The following is a 19,058-nucleotide window of genomic DNA, read 5'->3' on the forward strand; positions in this document are numbered from 1 at the left end:
ACAACTTCCCTCCAAGCTTAGCTTTACCCCTTCACAACCGTAAAAAAAAAAAAAAAAGTTGAATCACTTTACATCCTCCAAAAAAAATCAAATCACAAAATGGTCCTTTTCCATTTTCCTATTTATTTAAATAAAAAAAGTAGTCAATTTGGAACAGAAACAAGATCACCCATTAAGTGTTAACTTACCCATCAGTATTGAATAGTTTGAGTAATATAATATTGATAAGTAGAGTATTATCTTGAATCTTTATTGTTCTCATTCTTTACACACGAACCATAAATCAGAAAATGACAATGAACACGATGGAGTCATTGATTTAACCCCTAAAATCATTCAAGAAAAAAAAAGCCTTCCTCTAAACTTTTTTTATAATTATTTTGTAAAAAAATGATTTTAATTATCAAAGTTAAAGAATCCCCCGAAAAAAATCTTTATATATTTTAAGGCTTTAGTACTCACGAGGGCATATTCCAATTATTCTGTCATCAAAAACAAAAAAATATCCCAATTATTCAGAGGTAGCAACATGGCCCCACAAAACTTCAATGATCTCAAAGTGCTGTAGGCCTCAAATAACGTTTGAGGTGTCTAAGCGATGCAATATACAAGGATCGTTCTATGGTTGCCACGTGTACGGTACCAAACTACAAATGTTGGAGCCTTCTGTGCATTTGTTTTGAAGCAATTCATTCAATAATATAATGATGATTCTTCATGTTAAATCTTTGCCCTTCTGATTAACCTTGCAACTTGGTTCTACCACCTCTCTCTCCCAAACTCTCTTTGTTGTGCTGCTTCAGCGTCTGGTTAGTTAGTTCCACTCCCAAACTTCAACTATTTTTTCTTATTTTCTTTCCTTTTCTTAGTGTGGTCCTGATTTAATGTGCCATTTTGTTAAGTGTCAATTGTTCTTAACAAATTAAGACAGTTTCATGAGTAACATGGTATCTTAATTCTTATGCTACCATTCATGAACATATATGTACTAGTTAAGAACTTTGAACTCATAGCACTAAGTACAAATGTGATGCTACAAAATAATTTCAATTGAGTAAAGTAACTAAGAAACCTTAATGTTGGTCTAATTCTGAAGGAATCTTTGTTGTTCACAGCAGGTAGCAAAGATGGCGACATTGACTGCTTCAAGTAACTTAGTCTCTAGAAATTCTCATGTCCACCATGGACCAACAACTGCTTCATATGAGTCTAAAGCAGTAGCAATGGGACTTAGATCTCTGAAGCAGACAAATACTCATAATGGACTAAGAATTTTGAACCCGGTGGATGAGCTACTTAACAGAACCCCAATTAAAACCAATGCAGTGCAAGCTATGAGGAAGGGACCTCAAGGCAAGAATGCCAGGCCTAAAGGCATGATCACATGTGGCATGACTTTCATAATTATAGGAACCGAGGTGGCTCCATGGTGCAAAACTGGTGGGTTGGGAGATGTTCTTGGAGGTCTACCACCGGCATTGGCAGTAAGCTTACTGTTATTGTTTATTAATTGACATATTGGTGTTCAGTGAGTGCAAGACTCTCTCTAATCAGTCCTTCTCTAGGGTTTTGGGCATCGAGTAATGACTATTGTGCCGCGCTATGACCAGTACAAAGATGCATGGGATACAAGTGTTGTAATTGAGGTATATTCTTGACTATATATAAGAAGTCATGTTTTTAATTTTATCTTGGTAGAAGAGGTTTTCGCCTAATTGTGTTGTTCTATAGTTAAATGCATTGTGTTCTGCTGCTTACTATTACAGGTGAAAGTAGGAGATAGAACAGAAAAGGTTCGCTTCTTCCATTGTTATAAGAGGGGAGTTGATCGTGTCTTTGTGGATCACCCTTGGTTTCTTGAAAAGGTTGGAATATTCCTTATTTTTTCTACTATATACTCACTGCTTTGCTTTCAGATACTGATTAGTGTGACTGAACTTCAAGGTATGGGGGAAAACTGGACAAAAACTTTATGGACCAACTACTGGAAATGATTACGAAGACAACCAACTGCGTTTTAGCCTCTTTTGCCAGGTTCTATATTGGTATCCTTTTGATTGCAAGAGTTCTGTTCACAAATATTGCAGTTTTTATAATACATTTGGTAGAAAACTATTTCTTTGCTACCAGAAAAGAATAAAAAAAAACTACTATTTTGCCTGAGATATATGTTTCAACTTGGGAGGAGGGGGCATGGGATTTAACAGTTGTACTAGCTACATAAATTAGTAGGCATAATATCATTTCCATGGCGGTATGACACATTTTAATTGATATAAGAATACATGTAGTTTGTCACTGGAAATACTCTCTTTTGCAGCATATTTTTTAGTAGTAATAGGCAGTTCTGAGTGCAAGAAGGCTACTTGCATTTGAGTTATATGATGGATATTGTAATATGTGCTCTTTATTAATATCCATCTAATGTCTACTCTTCCCTTTCCTTATTTTTTTCTCTTTGAATTAATGTCCAGGCTGCTTTGGAAGCCCCAAGGGTTCTGAGTCTTAATTCCAGTAAATATTTCTCTGGACCATATGGTATGGACTAAGGTCATAAATGAAGTTTTTCAAAGGTAACATCAGATCTTTCAGGCATGATGTTCTAATTTTTTTGTATGCAGGTGAAGATGTCATTTTTGTTGCCAATGATTGGCACACTGCCCTTATCCCCTGCTACTTGAAAAGTATGTACCAGTCAAGGGGCATCTATACGAATGCCCGGGTAGGTCTAAATCTCACTGGCTTGTTATTCTGTAGTGATATTATGTAGATATTTAGTTATTTACCTAATTTAACATTCATGATCAACTCACAAGCTGTTCAAATTTTCTTTCTGGTTGCGGTCAATACCAGGTTGTTTTTTGTATCCACAACATTGCTTACCAAGGAAGATTTGCATTCGCCGACTTCTCACTTCTAAATCTCCCAGACCAATTTAAGAGCTCCTTTGACTTTATTGATGGGTATGTTGCTCATTAGTTATGAATTGTAACCATCAGATACAAATAGTCAAATACATATTTCACCCAAAAAAATTCAGATACAAATACACATTTTAATTATTTTATATTGTTCTAATCTTGCAGGCATGTTAAACCAGTGGTTGGAAGGAAAATCAATTGGTTGAAAGCTGGACTTATAGAATCATGGTTTGTGATAACCGTTAGTCCAAACTATGCTAAAGAACTGGTGTCAGGTCCAGACAAAGGAGTGGAATTGGACAACATCATTCGCAAAATTGATGATGATGGTCGTTTGGTTGGAATTGTGAATGGCATGGATGTTCAGGAGTGGAATCCAACCACTGACAAATATATAGCTGTCAAATATGATGTTTCAACAGTAAGAAGTTTTTTTTTTCTTTCTTAAGAGTTAAAAGTATCTCTAAATTGTGTTCATAAGGAAAATACCTAAATAACAAATTCCCCTACTTAGGTATTGGAAGCAAAGGCTCTTCTGAAAGAAGCCCTCCAAGCAGAAGTTGGATTGCCAGTCGACAGAAATATTCCTCTCATTGGTTTCATTGGTAGGCTTGAAGAGCAAAAAGGTTCTGATATTCTTGCAGAAGCCATTCCCCAATTTATCAAGCAGAATGTTCAGTTGGTAGCCCTAGTAAGTATAAAATGAAAAAAAGAAAGAAGTACTCACAATTTCTCAACCCTTCTCACACAAAAAAAGGATTAAGTAATCTCATTTAAAGATGATATTCTATTGTCTCAGGGAACAGGAAAAAAACAAATGGAAAAGCAGCTTGAGGAACTTGAAATATCATACCCTGATAAGGCCAGAGGAGTGGCAAAATTCAATGTTCCCCTAGCCCACATGATAATAGCTGGAGCTGATTTTATATTGGTTCCTAGCAGATTTGAGCCTTGTGGTCTCATTCAGTTACAAGCTATGCGCTATGGATCTGTATAATTCTTGCTTTGACAATCCTTCATATCTAGTGTTCTTTTCCGCAATAAGATTTCCTCTAATCATTGGCCTTACATTTTTCTTCAACTTCTATTTTTCACGGTGCTAGGTACCAATTGTTGCCTCAACAGGTGGATTAGTTGACACTGTCAAAGAAGGCTTCACTGGATTTCAGATGGGTGCCTTCAATGTTGAAGTAATATCCTCCATCAGTTCAGAATCTTCAAGTGTCCTTAGTAGCTGAAGTTCTAAGCACTAATCATTATTATCTTATTTTTCAATATTTTGCTCTAGTGTGATGCTGTGGATCCGGCTGATGTGGATGCTATATCAAAGACTGTCAAAAGGGCCCTTGCAGTCTATGGAACTCCAGCTTTTACAGAAATTATCAAGAACTGCATGGCTCAAGATCTTTCATGGAAGGTGAGTAAAGGAAGAACCTGAGTAATACACCATAAGCTGTGATGAGATTTAAATATATTTTTTGAATTTAATTTCTATGCACTGATTATCAGTGTCAATCAATAAGAAATCATGATAAATATGACTTTTAAGGTAGTTTCGTTAAAAGACTTTAATGGCCACACACAGGTAATGCAAAATAGTTTTAATATTGTCATTTGATCACATTATCATTAGTAAGACTTTTAAGATAGCTATTATAAAAATCAACAAATTATCATTCATGGTGATAAGTGATTAGATGAGAGTGCAAAATTATTTCACATTGCAGTGCATAACTTTTTTTTTTCTTTATAAAATCAATAAACTTATCATATATAAAAACTCTTTACGCTCTCAACAGACAATTTTCTCATGGTTTTTCCCCACAACTATTTCAAGCTACCAATCCAAACCATATTTATCTCTTTAATCTTAGTAACTGAATTTTGTTTTGGAAATAGGGGCCTGCTAAGGAGTGGGAGGAAGTGCTGCTAAGCTTGGGAGTTCCTGGCAGTGAACCTGGAAGTGATGGAGAAGAAATTGCTCCACAGGCAAAGGAAAATGTGGCAACACCATAATAATAAGAACAAAGATGTGAGGGAAGCCTCTCCTAGTCTGAGTCTCGTGAAGTTCTCCCAGCCCCTTGCTTGTTATTAATATTATGTTTTATATCCTTCTTCCAAATTTTTGTTTTCTTCTAAATAGATTATAGAAATGTACATGGACACGGAAATTACACTATTCGAATCAGTGTAATGAGTGCAGGTCTTTCAAGATTAGCATAAATTAAAGCGTTTCTTAATAGTCTAGATATGACACAGGTTCCCAGGCTATATTTGGCTCCAAAAGGTGGGTTTTTTTTTTATATAATTTTATTTTGATCCTGTTCATGTCTCGAATCTAAGACTATTAACATGGGTTATATCAAAATTCGTATGAGTTATATCAAAATTAATTGTCACAAAATTTATTATTTAAATTTACATGTGTATTAAATATATATTAGAAAGTTTAGTGTTATGTATAATAATCTTATTTATTTTATAACTAATATTTTTGAAAAAAAAATTAAAAAAAAAACTTCCGTATGAGACTTATTGATCAGTTGATCCGTATCTTTCTACAAAAGGACAAAATGAAAAATTTGTGAAACTGCTGGATGTACCGGTAATTCTGCTTGGTGCGCGTAGCAATGCCGATTAACATGGTGTTGCATTAAGTAAACCCATTAGTCCAGGTTGAGGGCAGACAAAAAATATCATGGTCAGTTATTTAAAAAGTTCAATAATGTTTGTTTCCAAAGGCACGTTTCACTGAGGATGAAAAGAACGTCTTCCTAAAAAAAAAAAAGAACTCACTTTTACATTGAATTGAAATTTTTACATCAACTTTTACTATAAACTTATTTAGTACTATTTTTTTTAAAAGATATAAAATAATTTATTTTACTCAATTTTAATAAAAAAATTATTTTACAAAATCTAGATGATTGAATATTTAGAATCTAATTGTTCATTTAAACAATTTTTTTGCTTTAGCCTTATAGTTGCATATTTTAGTTTTTGCACTTACTTTTTAAGGTAAAAAAAATAGACTGAGTTCGTCCCTATGAAATATAGGGCTTGTGTTTAAATTTTTTAATTCAAATTAAATGTCGACTTTTCAGCCTACCCTAATCATGGTTTAATGTGGGCTAAGTCCACTAAAATCCATTAAAACCCCACAAAACAAGGCTTGTGCTTCATTTTTAGGTCCAAATTAAATTTGGATTTTCTTGGCTTATTCCATTATAGTTTGCAACTTGTATCGGGCTAACCTGAATTAGATTGGATAGTCCGTTTTGTAATCTATACTTTTTAATGCCTCTCTAATGTATCAAGTACCCACTATAAGTACTAAACGGACAATCGTTGTCTCTAAATTAAAGCCACCATGATACAATTCTCAATAAAAATTAGTTTAAGAAACATTTGAAAGAACTTATAAGGATTTATCAAAGAGACTTATGATTTTTTTTATAATTTTTTCTTAAAATTTATTTCAATCCATTTCACAGAAAAGTTTGTTGCATGATCTCTTTTTAGTTTATTTTAAGGCAGTATTTAGAAAACTTTTATAAAAAGTATTTAGAGTTATAAAAATGAATTATAATTTCTATTTTTCTTTCATCTCAAGTTCAATTTTTCAATCCAAGTGAATTGAACATTGTTTTAGGAAGATATCAAGATACTAACAAATATTTTCAAGATATTAATAAATCAACTTTTTTTTTTTTAACTGAAGTATTATTAACAAATGTTACTCGGTATCACGTCTTCACCAATTGTGGCATAAATCCATCAAGTATATGATCCCACAACGGATTTAAGTTTTCTGTATTGGAATGGCTATGAACTAAACTTGCCAGCAATTGGAAGGTATAAACTATCCCTATATTAGAAAAGAAAAGGCTTGATTGTTTTATAAAGCCGATTCCATTGTGTAGGATTGATTTATTTGTAACGAGGTATCGACATAATTACTTTTATTAGTTTATATTTTTATAACTATTATTATTTTAAAACAGTTTTATAGTTATATTATGTACGTAAAAGCAAAGAGACTTTATTTCAAAACCTCATCACATGACATTCATTCGCCGCATTAGTAAATTGACGGATTGAGCAGTCCCAGCTCAATGTATTTGTTTTTTGGTATACAACGATAGATGATGAGATTTTTAACATAAGATCTTTTTGTAAATTATTCAAATCTCCCACCATGAACTAACCTTAGCAGTGTTGTCAAAAAAAAAAAAAAAAAACTAATCTTAGTAGTTATTCAGTAAGTTCCTTCAAAATAACTAGTCAATCCAGGGTTAGTAAAATTAGCCTATAAGGAAGAGTATAAGGCTGCAATATTTAGAGCATGAATTAAGGATTGGTTTTGGTTGATGAGTGACATGAACTTTATGTATTGTATATCATGTACCCATTCCTTGAATGAAGGGTTCCGTGTTGAGTTATTGGAGTACTTCTCAGCCTCTTTTAGGAATCACTACTTAATATGCTTCTTAAATAATCAATGTCATCCCCTCTTGGTTCTTACCCTTTTTCATCACCTTTCAACATATTTAGCTTTACAAGGCATCATGGGTTTGTCTATGTAGAGATTCAGCAGAAGAATTTTGTTCAGAAGTTGTTCCAGCGGTTTGTGAAGTTCCTACACTTGTTCTTATTGCCTCTGCTGTTGTTGTAGTTGCTGTTGTTGTAACTGCTACATTATTTTACCCTTTAATGCACTCTTGTTTGGTTGGATAGTCAAATAGATTATATCAATAAAATGAATTAACTTTTACCTGCACTAATATTTGGCATTGGCATTGAAGAAGGAAGTGCAAGGATACCAGCTGAACCATAGTGCCTAGGGAGAATTGGAAACTGCATCATTTGTGGATATTGTACTCCAAAACCATGAGAATGGCTATTGTATGAATATTGGGCACTGAAAGGGTAAATGTTATGAACCAATCCCACTTGGCCAGATGCCCCATTGGACGGGTAGTAAGTTGAGATTTGTTGACCTCCAAATACCCCATAGCAGCTCTGCAAAATTGCCCACACAAAAGTATGCCAAAGTTAATGAAGAACATGCACAATGCAGATATAATTATGAGTTTAATTTTTATGTACTGTTACTTTTCACTGTAAAAAGAATTATATCATTGATAAATAAAAAATCATTATATGACTTTTAAGTAGTTTAAAGTTTACAAATTTATCATATATTATCTTTACAATTGAATAACAATGTAAAAATTTGTTACATTTTCTGTATATGCGCTATCTATTCTATATTTATTGCGTGATTATTTTTAAGTACTTATTAGACAAAAACCTACCAGGGGGTATATTGTGCCTTGTGAATATCCAGTGTATCTGCGGCAAAGAAGCAGAATTAGAGAATGTGGGAATAAGGGAGAAAATTGACATGCAAAATAGAAAAATGACCAAAACTACACATGGTGTGTTCATGTTACCCAAAACTTGAATTGGGAAATGTGTATTGCCCACTGTTTTGATGGACAAATGTAGAGGAAGTGCCATGATAAGCAGGTGAGGCCAACACACCAGGTGCTGCTCTAGACCGTCCTGCACCCACAGTGTGAAGTTGCTTCTCAATTTTATTTTATTTTATTTTTTAAAAAAACTTATGCCATCTATCATAAACTTATGCCATGTATCATAAACATTTGTTTAATATTTAATTGATGACTAAATAGTAAAGGTGGCATGTAACTTCTTGCTTAGTATGAGATAAATAGATATAGATTAGAAGGGAAAAAACTCAAACTTTTTCCAGAGAAATAGAATACAGAAAAAACAAGTTGAAATTTTAAAAATAAAATGAAAAGAAAGAGGACAGTGTAATAAGATAAAGGAAAATGGACGGATTGAAACCATGTTGATGTTGTGGAGCCCGTGTCCGATTCTTGTTTGCACCAATAGATGCAATATTACAGTTTGCCCTCCTTCCATCAATTATTGGAGAGGGGTTCTGACATGCTTTCATTGCTGCCTCTGGATCCTTGAATGTGACCTAGGATAACAAACAAAACCAAAGACTCAATGTTTAAGACTACATGCCAAATGAAATGAACAAGCAAATATGCCAATGTAGAAGAGACATGAGAATCATAAAGGGGGGCGGCTTACAAAACCATAACCCTTGGATTTCAGAGTGTTCTTGTCTGTGATCACAACAGCCTCTAAGATCTCTCCAAACTGCTCAAAATACCTCCTCATTGTGTCCCTCTGAGTCTCCCAAGCCAACCCTCCAACAAAGATTTTGGTAGAATTTATATCAATATTATATTGCCTTGAATTGATGTTATCACCCACCATCTGAAATTGCTTTGTGGAGATATTATTTGTTTTAGAAATGAATAGAGATACATACAATCTCAAAATTTCAAACAACCAAAAGCAAAATTGGATTACAAAAGAAAATTATGTGAGAAAAAAGAATGTTCTTTTGGAAGATTACATGATCAAATCATCAATGAAAAGTTGAAAACATTCATGCACTTGTGGTTGTGTTCATGGTATATAATATCATTACTTTTAAGGGTGGAAAGGAAGAGAATGAAGGAAAAAGAAAAACAAATTCTCATAACAAAATACAGAAGAATCATTGAAACACAAGTTATATAAAATATGGAATACAATATTAGAAATAACAAGACCAACCTTTTTTACTATATCACCCCTTTCTCTGTGCTATTTCATACATAATAATGTGTCATTTTAGGAGCATAGAACTTCTGCTTGGTCGTATTCAACCTTCCTTATGTGCACCTTAATGTTGCTTGCTCTGTTTGGGATATTTGTGGGGCTTATCACTTATGGACATGATACGATAACTTTCACATGAAAGCTTTTTCTATAAATAAACAATACTCCTTTATTTATTAATGCTTCTGTGTTTCTCTGCTTTTCTCTCAATGTAATTATCTTCCTCTTTTTGTGTGTATAGCTGCTGCAATTCAACTTTATTAACCAAAAAAGGATAATTAAAAGGGAAGCTAAAATTAAATTTTAGATTCCAATTTGGACACTTTATTTATTTTTATTTGTTAATACATCAATCAAACTCTTCAAATATCCCAAAACAACCCTCCCTCCACTTTTCATTATTCACCATCTATTTCTTTATCAAAATTGCTTAACTGTAAGAATTTGCTTTGCTTAACAACCCCCTTTTAATTCAATTTTTAACTTATAGAAGACAAATAACCTGTTGTTTCCTACCTTTTTATGACAAATTTAGGGAAAGGGGGGCGATGCCCCCTCTATAGCTTGTTGAGTACGAGCTCAAACTTGTGAGACTTATTTTACTCAACCCAATCAATGTATTGGGTTAACAACTTGTTTCATACTCAATTTTAGTAAGAAATTTTTTGTTAGTTTGATCACTTCTCAAATAACTTCTCTAATTGTCATATAAGTTGGAAATGTGGGAAAATTGAATTTAGCTTACATTTTTCTGTAGTTGATGAATCCTCCCATCTATTGAACATTCTTAGTTGGTAATCCATGTTTTATTAAATTTTTACACAAAAACACATCAAAAGCAATTAACTGTTGCTTCTTTGATTCCCATTTGAAGAGTGTGGATGAGAATTCAAACACTTTGTTAATATGGCAAAAAGGTTGGATGCTTTATATTGAAGAAAAAAAAGGTTCTTAATAAAACTAACTTGTAAAAAACTACTAGTATGCATCATTTCTATATTACTTTTAAGATAATAAAACTAATAAAGAAACATTTTTCAATATCCTCTTTCTTAAATCATAACGCTCTACTTTCCTAACTTTGGATTCTTATAGCTACCACAAACATGTTTTTTGAAGATGCTAAATATTTTATTAACAAGCAAGCTGTAACACAAGATGTGAATCCACAGTAAGCCAGCTTACCACAAACATGTTAAACAAGCAAATCTCATAAAGAATTCCATTTTCACTTCATGTAGCATTTTAAGTTAACTCTATCTGTTTTGTTCGAGGTATGAAAACCAGGAAGAAGAAAAAAAGGTTTACTAAAGAGATAAATGGATAAACACACCATCCTAGGCTTGAAAAAAAAAAAAAACTTTTGGCGTTGAAAGGAAAAACCATAGGCAGAGAAAGAAGAAAACAAGTGGCAAGCGAGGTATGCGGCGTAAAAAAATGGTCAAAGTGGATGGAGGAAGGAAACAGTATTTGACTATTTGTGATTAGATTTTCTTCAGTTTAATGTATTTACTATTTACCTTTAAATTGAAGCATTACCAATTAACTGTCACAGTCATGCAACCTAATCATGAACCTACTTTCCTTATTTGAAAAATTCTAGGATGGACCAAATGACTAGGTTGTCCACCGGTGCACCGAAAATTATCAGCTGTTGGATTTGAATTTAAGAAACATGGACCGTCTAGATCAAACCAAGGTAAGTCTCGTACGGAATTTTGTGTGAATGTGTGAATAGTGTCTCGTGAGTTTGCTTTTCATGGAATTGACATTTTTATCTCACATCATAGATCAAACTTTTCCGGCGACACCGTGGCTTCGCCGTCGTGTCGCGTATGATCCAAACCAATAGTTGCCTTTGCGATTGACAACGCCATCGCCAAACTCTTCGTCGACAGAGCAACAAAGGCCTTCGTGCAGTTTTGTTTACTATGCATGTAGAAGGAGAGCTTCTAGATCGGAACCAGAAACATACGTTTGTTTCCTGGGTGTTCATTTTGTGTTTGTGTGCTTCGGTTGTTGGTGAAGAAAGGAGAAGGGGAAAGAGGGGATGCTAAAGACTAATGCGTCGTTTATTTTATCAATTGCTGCTGTGTAAATTACTTTTTGCATCAGAGTTGGTTTCTTAATCTATTGGAATTTGAGATTAATGAGAGCGGTGGAGTTTTCTTCATGTTGCTGAATCAGATGGAGTTGTAATTTGTAAAGGCACAAAAGTCTCAACTTGATTCATGTAGGGTACAATGGTTTTTCTCTATGAAATGAGTTTTTTTTTTCTTGATTCAGTAAACCAGAATAAAATTTTGAGAAACATTCATTCGATTGTTTAAGATTTTTCTGAGATCTTGATTCATTTGATTCCAAAGCTATTTAGTTGTCAATGAAAGGCTAGAGATGTTGCCTTCTAAGAACTGGTAGTAGTGACGCTTTTCGCCGGAAGGCCGCCGCGGAAGAATGGGTGTCGCGTGCCGCCGTCGCATCAAGTGGCGAGCTTCTCGTCGGAACTCGTGTAGTGACAACGTCGTTGGAGCCTAAAATATTTCTTATATTAAATGGGAGTATAATAGATATTATACAAATTATAATAAAATAATAATAATTTTTTTATATTAATTTTAGGTACTGTTCGTGAAATCCATACTAGGGTAGAATCCGCCGTTTCGAAAGTAGATATAAGTCCCCTTTACCGTACCAAACACAACACAGAAATCTCTTATATTTTGATTGGGAGTATTATTGTCATTTCACATCTAATTTATTCTTTTAAAATTATAACAAATGACACTGTTCATTAGAAAATTTATGGTTCATCGATGAACAACCTAAGGAATTTGTCCACCCTAAAAGCTTCTCCTTATTTAAGGTAAAATCAAGGTTGGACTTTGCATGATGTTGTCCAAATAACTATTTTTCTCTTCTTCCCCTCCCTCCCTAAATTAATAGGTGATGGAAAAAAAATTTAAATATTTTATTTTTTGAAATGTTGCTTTTTATTTCACTTAGAATGATTTTATTCGTGTAACACATATTTTGTTTGATTAAGTTTTGTTGCTATTCTTATTGAAATTTTAAATTAATAGTGTAAATATTTTTTATATAATTGGATAATTATGTATGATAAAATAATTGATTTTTGTAGTACTTACTTTAAAAATCATGCATAGATGTGGGACTGATTAACATTAATTATTACAATAATGATAAATGTACTAACGAATGGATTGTTTAACAATTAACATCCCATTTCCATCACTGATATGCCTACAATTTAATTAAGCTAACAATTTATTTAACAACTTGCTATATACCTACAATAAATAAACCAACAAGTGAATGAAGTAAATAAGCAATGTTTTTAAAGTCAAATAAATAATGTTAATTATTACTACTGATACACGAGCATATTATCATTATTATGCAATTAATGAAAGTAATAAACACATATATAATGCAATAAACGATAACACTCCTGAAAAAATCAATGATAATACTAAAAAGTGAAAAAATAAAGAAAGCAAAATGCTAATTTCATAATTTTTTATTAATAGATTAAAGAATTATATTATAATTGGTTTCATTTAATTCGTTGTTACTAACATATTTGTGTCATTTTAAATAAATCATATATGCTTGGAAATTGATTTTATTTAGTTTTGGGCTAGTTTTGCATTTGTGGACAAAAGATTGTAGGCCTAACACTACAGTAAAATAGGCTCTTGCTATTTACACTCCATACCGCTCTTTTTACCTCTCAATTACTCACTTATTATGCCATTTTTCTTAAAGAAATACACTCCTTTTGCTTTTCAGAAATGTCTTTCTAGAATTACATATACCTATTTCATAAAGATATTTCTTGAACTATGATGATTCATAGTTTCGAAAATATACTTTTAAAATAGGTATATATTTTTTAATAAAATATCACTTAAAAATTAAGATAATTGACGAGAAATAAAAAAATGAAAAATATTTATTTTATATTCATATTTGTTAGTCTTATTTTTATTCTATCATTAGTATTTTTTAAACCTTATATAAAATCTTATTTTTCATCTTATCTTTATTATTCTTTTAACCCTAATTTTTAAACTATTGTTACTATATATTCATCATATAATATTGTGTTTTCATCATTATTATATAATATTTTGTGTTTTCCTTCATGTGACACTGCATTTCAAGGTACTTTTTTCACTAAATTCATATACTATACATCTTAATTACAAAGCAAAATTTTTGACAATAATTTCTTTTCTTTAAGTGCGTTCATTCATTTTTTAATCCAAGTCTACATCAACAATTTAGTGTCACATGAAATTAGTGATGAACGTACCTTGAAACATATTGTCACATGAAAAAAATATAAAATATTGTATAATAATCATGAAAACACAATATAATATAATAAATATATGGTGAAGATAGTTTAAAATTAGGATTTAAAGAATAATAAAGATAAGATGAAAATAAGATTTTTAGATAGGATTCAAAGAACATAATGATAAGATGAAAAAAAGGGGTTATTGAATTAAGATTTCAAAGGATTTTAAAAGAATTTTTTATTATAATAAAGTCTTGTAGTATTCAATTAAGATTTTTAAATGGTATAAATAAGTCTTGTGGTATTCCATCAAAATTTTTAAATAGTATAAATAAGTATTGTGATATTTAATGAAGACTTTTAAGATTTTTTTAAGAAAGACAACAAAATCTGGTGGTATTCAATTAGAATTTTTTATAACTTATAAAAAATCTTTTGGTATTAAAAAATATACAAATTTTAATGGATTATTTTTTAAGAAAAAATTTAATGAATTTTATCATATTTTTTAATATAAAACATCTATAAAATAATCTTACTAAAACCCTTGAGATTTTTCTAGACTTTTTTCTTTCTTTTTTCTATTAGTTATTAGACTTTTTTTTCTTTTCTTTCATCACACATACATTTTGTTTTGCGTCATATATATTTTTCCTATTCTTTTGAAATAAAAAAAAACCTAATATACTTCTCTCCTCTACACTTTTCCCTTGTTTTCTAAATTAAATTAATATTTGTTTTATGTGCTAAGATTAATCATATTTTTTTATACCGATTATGTCCATTACTTCCTCAATGTAATATTTTCATCCCTTTGGATATATAGATAACTTTTTGAGAGGTGGCCATATAATTTGAAGTTTTAAACATCCATAAATTATACTCTTCTTGTTTTTTTGACAAACATAAATTATATACTCCTACACTGTGTCAGTACTACTGCCTATATTTTTAGTTATTTTTCACTCACATTGTATTAATAACTTATTTCTTACCCAGTATTATCTTTATCTAAGTCTTGATATTCAAAAGGTGTTCCCATGATTTTAAATAGGGGTGTACAAGAGCCTAAAATTAAAATAGAAATAACTTTATGTAGAGATTGGACCGAGCCTAACGCATCACAAAAGGAAAAAAAAAAAAAAAAAACAAGGTATTGTTATTGATAGTATCACTTTTGCTGTTAACATTATTCTTTTTAACTATATTCCCAAATAATCCCTTAGACGGAAACTTAATGAAAATGTGTTTTTTTTTTTTTACATAAATGGGGTGAAAAAAATAAAATATGATGAAAACATGATTTTGTTGTATAAAGAAACAATAAAATTATATTTTCATTATTAATAGGGGTGAAAAAAAAACAACAAAAATACCATTCCGTTGTATAATATTAAAAAAATCATATTTTGTGTTTTTTTCACCCTTGTGCGCGAAAAGAAATTAAGATTTTGTTGTTTTTTCATATATTTTTTCATTTTTTACTGTTGTACACCCTCCTCTTTCACTTTTCTTTTTCCTCCCCCTCCGTTTCCGTTCCTCTTCCCCATAGACCACTCAAAACAACCCACCCTATCTCCTTTCTCTGTGCGCAACCTTCGAGCTTTGTCCTCGACCTTCCTCGTCATCACGCATGTACAGAGGGCCTTGGAGGTTGAGGTCGCATGTGGATCTAGGTGATGGTGTTTGGATCATTTGGGTCGCAATGGTGCTTGTGGAGGCATGCCGGCAGCGGCGCTGCTTTAGACTCGACGACAAGGTGAGGCAAAGCAGTGAGACTTGGATCTGGATGGGGCGGGGTGGAATGGGGAAGTTACAAGGGAAGGGGAGGGATGAGGATTTGGTGAGGGGGCAAAAGAGGGATTTCACCAAGCTTGGTAGTGGTAGTGCCAATAGCACTATTGGAGTAGGAATAGTAGTTTCAAAAAAAGGGGAAGGCATAACTGACCCAGATTCAACATTATATGAATAAAAAAAAAATGAATGATCCTCGGGATTGAATAGAGGCTGCTCAAACTCTGCTTAGCTACGTTTTTCTGCTCCTCTGTGGTTGGATTCCTTTATATACAACAATGAGGTGTTGTTTATTTTTTGAAATATTTTGTGATTTCTTTATTCACTGAAAATTTTTCAACCCTTAACACAATTATGTTGCTGGTATTTATAGCCTGTTGGGTTGCATGAAGTGTGCTTGGTTTGACTGGTACTAAAAGCACACTGGTTTTCATCGTATAATTTGATGTGAATTTGTTTTAGCTGACTGAATGAGAGATCAGGTACAATTACAATTTTACAAGCACTGATTCAGGGAGAGAAAGAAGGAAATCAGTGTAATTTGCAAGCAAAATTGGTAAATTGATGAGGGAGTATGGCTTGCTTTGTTACAACAGGCGAGAGAGGAAAAAAAAAAGTATTTTGGGCCTGTTTTATTTTAGTTTTCGAAAACCATTTTATGTTTTCAAAGAGAAAAAGGAATAAAACTTGTTTTGTAAATGTAATTATTGCTAATCTAAGGAGAGGAGTATGTAATTATATAATTTTTAAATATTCATCTTCGTTGAGTTTCTGATTTTTTTTATAATGATCACACACATATGATCTCATACATATTATTTCAAATCTTCCATTACTAAGTCGATCCTAATGATTCTGAGTTTCTGGAAGGTCCTCCTAGTGATAATTATAAAAGATTCCAGTTGTACCGGGAAATTGAAGAGTAGCTTTTTATTTTGTGTAGATTAATGTTACACATTGACATTATTTATCTTAAATTTGTATATAAATTGTATGCATTCTATTTATTTTACATTTCAATTATCTGTATATTATTGTTTTCCTAAAGGTTTTGCATTTCATTTGTTATTCTGGTTCTGCACGTGTGCTTGATTTTCAATTCTTTGGCCTCAAATGAAGGTTCAACGTGAATTATTCATTACTCTTATAACATTGTTGTTCGACGGGCAAATAAACACACCCTACATAATCACCCATGCTGTAACTGGAACCGCGAAATCACAATCTAATATTCCACAAATTAAATACTGGTTTCTAATAGCACATTAAAAAAAAAATTGTATCTTTGAGTTTTTAAGAGAAAAGAAACAGGAAAAAAAAAGAAGGATATTAAACAGTGAACTGTCTTTCACATTGGCAACAATTAATTAGAAGTTAGAACCGTTATATGATGAATAAAGTGCATGTGAGATAATAATTTTGTGCTTTCATTGACAACTTCGAAATTTAAGTTCCTTTCAATTCTTCATCATTTTAATGCCGTTAATGACCATCATTTATTATATAAAATAAAATGTACGTGAGGTAATAATTCTAGTGAACCTTAGATTAGAAAGGCATCATGTGTTTTATATAATGCCACGCTTTGAATGTTGGACCACAAAAACTATTCTTAAAAATTAGACAAATACTAATAAATATTCGTAGGATACTAGTTAAAAAATTTAAAATAAAAATATTTTTATTAGAAGATAAAAAATTATGTTATATTCATGATTTTTTTTATTTTTTATGATTTTCACGTTAAATATTTTCCCGTTTCTTTAACCGGTTAGCCGAACCTTATAAGTTATAATTAATTACACCTTTTAACATAAAGTGTGTTGAAGTTGTGGTATTTCTATAAACCTTTCAAACACTTATCGTCATTTGTTGAAAAGTTAGTCCAAAGTTGTGAACTAAACCAAATGATCGACCTCAATTCTGTAGCCCTATATAGAGCTAGTTAAAGAATATAAAGGAATTCCACATGATACCAAGTGTGGTGTCGTTTTAATCTAGCAGACTTCATCATTATAAGCCAAGTTTCAATTTGTAATCAAGTATCACCGAAAGTTGTAGGGCTGTCACAATGTAGATGGGGGGAAAAGGAAATTAATTGGAAAGGGAAGTTCCTGTAGAGTATGGCTGCAAGTTCCCGTTTCAAATTACCCACTTGAGCTAAAATGTACACAGACCATTATTAATTAATTTAAGTAGAAAATAGTAAGTGTTAGATCATTATAATATTCAAAATAAACATAAACTATCTTTGATAGTTATTTTGATCATATATAGAAAGTACATAGTTGTAATTTTTTTAGTCAGAGCTCAGAATTATTTATCCAACGCATAGTATGATATGTCAATTGATCAGTTTTCTTTTACTGTATGTTTAGTAGTAAGGTTTTAATTTAAGAGAATTATATATATATATATATATATATATATATAAACATAAGATTATTAGAACAGTAAACCATGGTAAATTATCATTTAAATTCTCTATTTTTTTTTAAAAAATTATCAAATTTAACAATATATTAAAAATGAAAAATTTATTTCCATTTTTTCTTTATCATTTAACTCATAAACATCAATTTTTAAAAAGTGGTAGACATTATATTTGAGATGCAAGAGGATCTATTGGCTTGGAGGAATTCAATGAATCCAAAAAAGTAAGTTAAACCTATATATGAAATGCAATAAATTTTCAAGGATAAGTTCTTCTATAAAACTAGAACGAACAGTAAAGATATACAGTATAAAAGAAGACTTTGTTTCAAGAAAGTAATGATATTGAAAGAGAGTTATAATTAAAACATTGATTAAAATTTAGTCCTGTTCAGATGTCTCTGCATGCCTTTTGAGAAAATGATTAGAAAAAATAGTTGATTGAAATTTAATAATTAAGAACTCTAGTTCAAGATGTAATTTTTGCTTTAGTTTTCTAAGACGATAATCAGTTCAAAAATACAAATTTTCTTATGACTTAATTATACTTTTGATTTTGATTTCTTATGATTGCGATATTAAAGGAACTAATAAAAGCATAATAAAATTATATTTGCATATGTGTCGGTCAAATAGGTTAATTGTCACGTTATTAATTAATGCATCATTATTTAATATCATGTCCATAAGATTGATTAAATATTTAATAAAAGATTAATATAATAACTAAAATTGTACAAGTTTAATATCTTAAAAGTCTCAATTTATACAATTAGAATCTAAAAGACCAAAAACACAAAATTACTTAATGGTTTGCTCTCCCTTTAAACAGTCACCTTGGAGAGAAAGGCAAACAAGTTTTGCACAAGGAGAAA

General features: G+C 31.3%; 2 protein-coding genes and 1 long non-coding RNA gene across 7 annotated transcripts; 2 read left to right on the forward strand and 1 right to left on the reverse strand.

The window, feature by feature from the left end:
- The first annotated feature begins 641 nt into the window (after window positions 1-641).
- Window positions 642-5,161, forward strand: LOC100037476 (granule-bound starch synthase). Of its 3 annotated transcripts, none has more exons than XM_006582757.4 (14): window positions 642-809; window positions 1,119-1,484; window positions 1,566-1,646; window positions 1,767-1,865; window positions 1,945-2,034; window positions 2,475-2,538; window positions 2,622-2,722; window positions 2,854-2,963; window positions 3,087-3,342; window positions 3,436-3,612; window positions 3,721-3,912; window positions 4,025-4,111; window positions 4,210-4,338; window positions 4,821-5,145. In XM_006582757.4, the coding sequence occupies exons 2-14, from the start codon at window positions 1,128-1,130 to the stop codon at window positions 4,935-4,937; spliced, it is 1,860 nt and encodes a 619-aa protein (XP_006582820.1). In that variant the 5' UTR covers window positions 642-809; window positions 1,119-1,127; the 3' UTR covers window positions 4,938-5,145. The 3 variants fall into 3 exon arrangements, with proteins under 3 accessions (XP_006582820.1, XP_006582819.1, NP_001236366.1); XM_006582756.4 differs by having other exon boundaries at window positions 654-809; window positions 1,116-1,484; NM_001249437.1 differs by lacking the exon at window positions 642-809 and having other exon boundaries at window positions 1,128-1,484; window positions 4,821-5,161.
- A 1,806-nt stretch (window positions 5,162-6,967) lies between these two features.
- LOC100782484 (RNA-binding protein 24) lies at window positions 6,968-9,734 on the reverse strand. Of its 3 annotated transcripts, none has more exons than XM_006583143.4 (7): window positions 9,588-9,734; window positions 9,054-9,242; window positions 8,799-8,937; window positions 8,378-8,489; window positions 8,240-8,276; window positions 7,697-7,943; window positions 6,968-7,611 (listed from the first exon to the last, which is right to left on the reverse strand). In XM_006583143.4, exons 2-7 carry the CDS (start codon window positions 9,240-9,242, stop codon window positions 7,478-7,480), a joined length of 858 nt encoding a protein of 285 aa, XP_006583206.1. In that variant the 5' UTR covers window positions 9,588-9,734; the 3' UTR covers window positions 6,968-7,477. The 3 variants fall into 3 exon arrangements, with proteins under 3 accessions (XP_006583206.1, XP_006583205.1, XP_014633218.1); XM_006583142.4 differs by having other exon boundaries at window positions 6,968-7,614; XM_014777732.3 differs by having other exon boundaries at window positions 6,968-7,614; window positions 9,054-9,172; window positions 9,588-9,714.
- Window positions 9,735-10,625: 891 nt separating this feature from the next.
- On the forward strand, window positions 10,626-11,913 carry LOC106799329 (uncharacterized). The gene is made up of 2 exons (XR_001389013.3): window positions 10,626-11,331; window positions 11,423-11,913. It is a non-coding gene; the product is annotated as an uncharacterized lncRNA (long non-coding RNA).
- The last annotated feature ends 7,145 nt before the right edge of the window (window positions 11,914-19,058 follow it).

The sequence above is a fragment of the Glycine max genome, chromosome 7 (assembly GCF_000004515.6).
Source record: "Glycine max cultivar Williams 82 chromosome 7, Glycine_max_v4.0, whole genome shotgun sequence".
Taxonomy (NCBI): domain Eukaryota; kingdom Viridiplantae; phylum Streptophyta; class Magnoliopsida; order Fabales; family Fabaceae; genus Glycine; species Glycine max.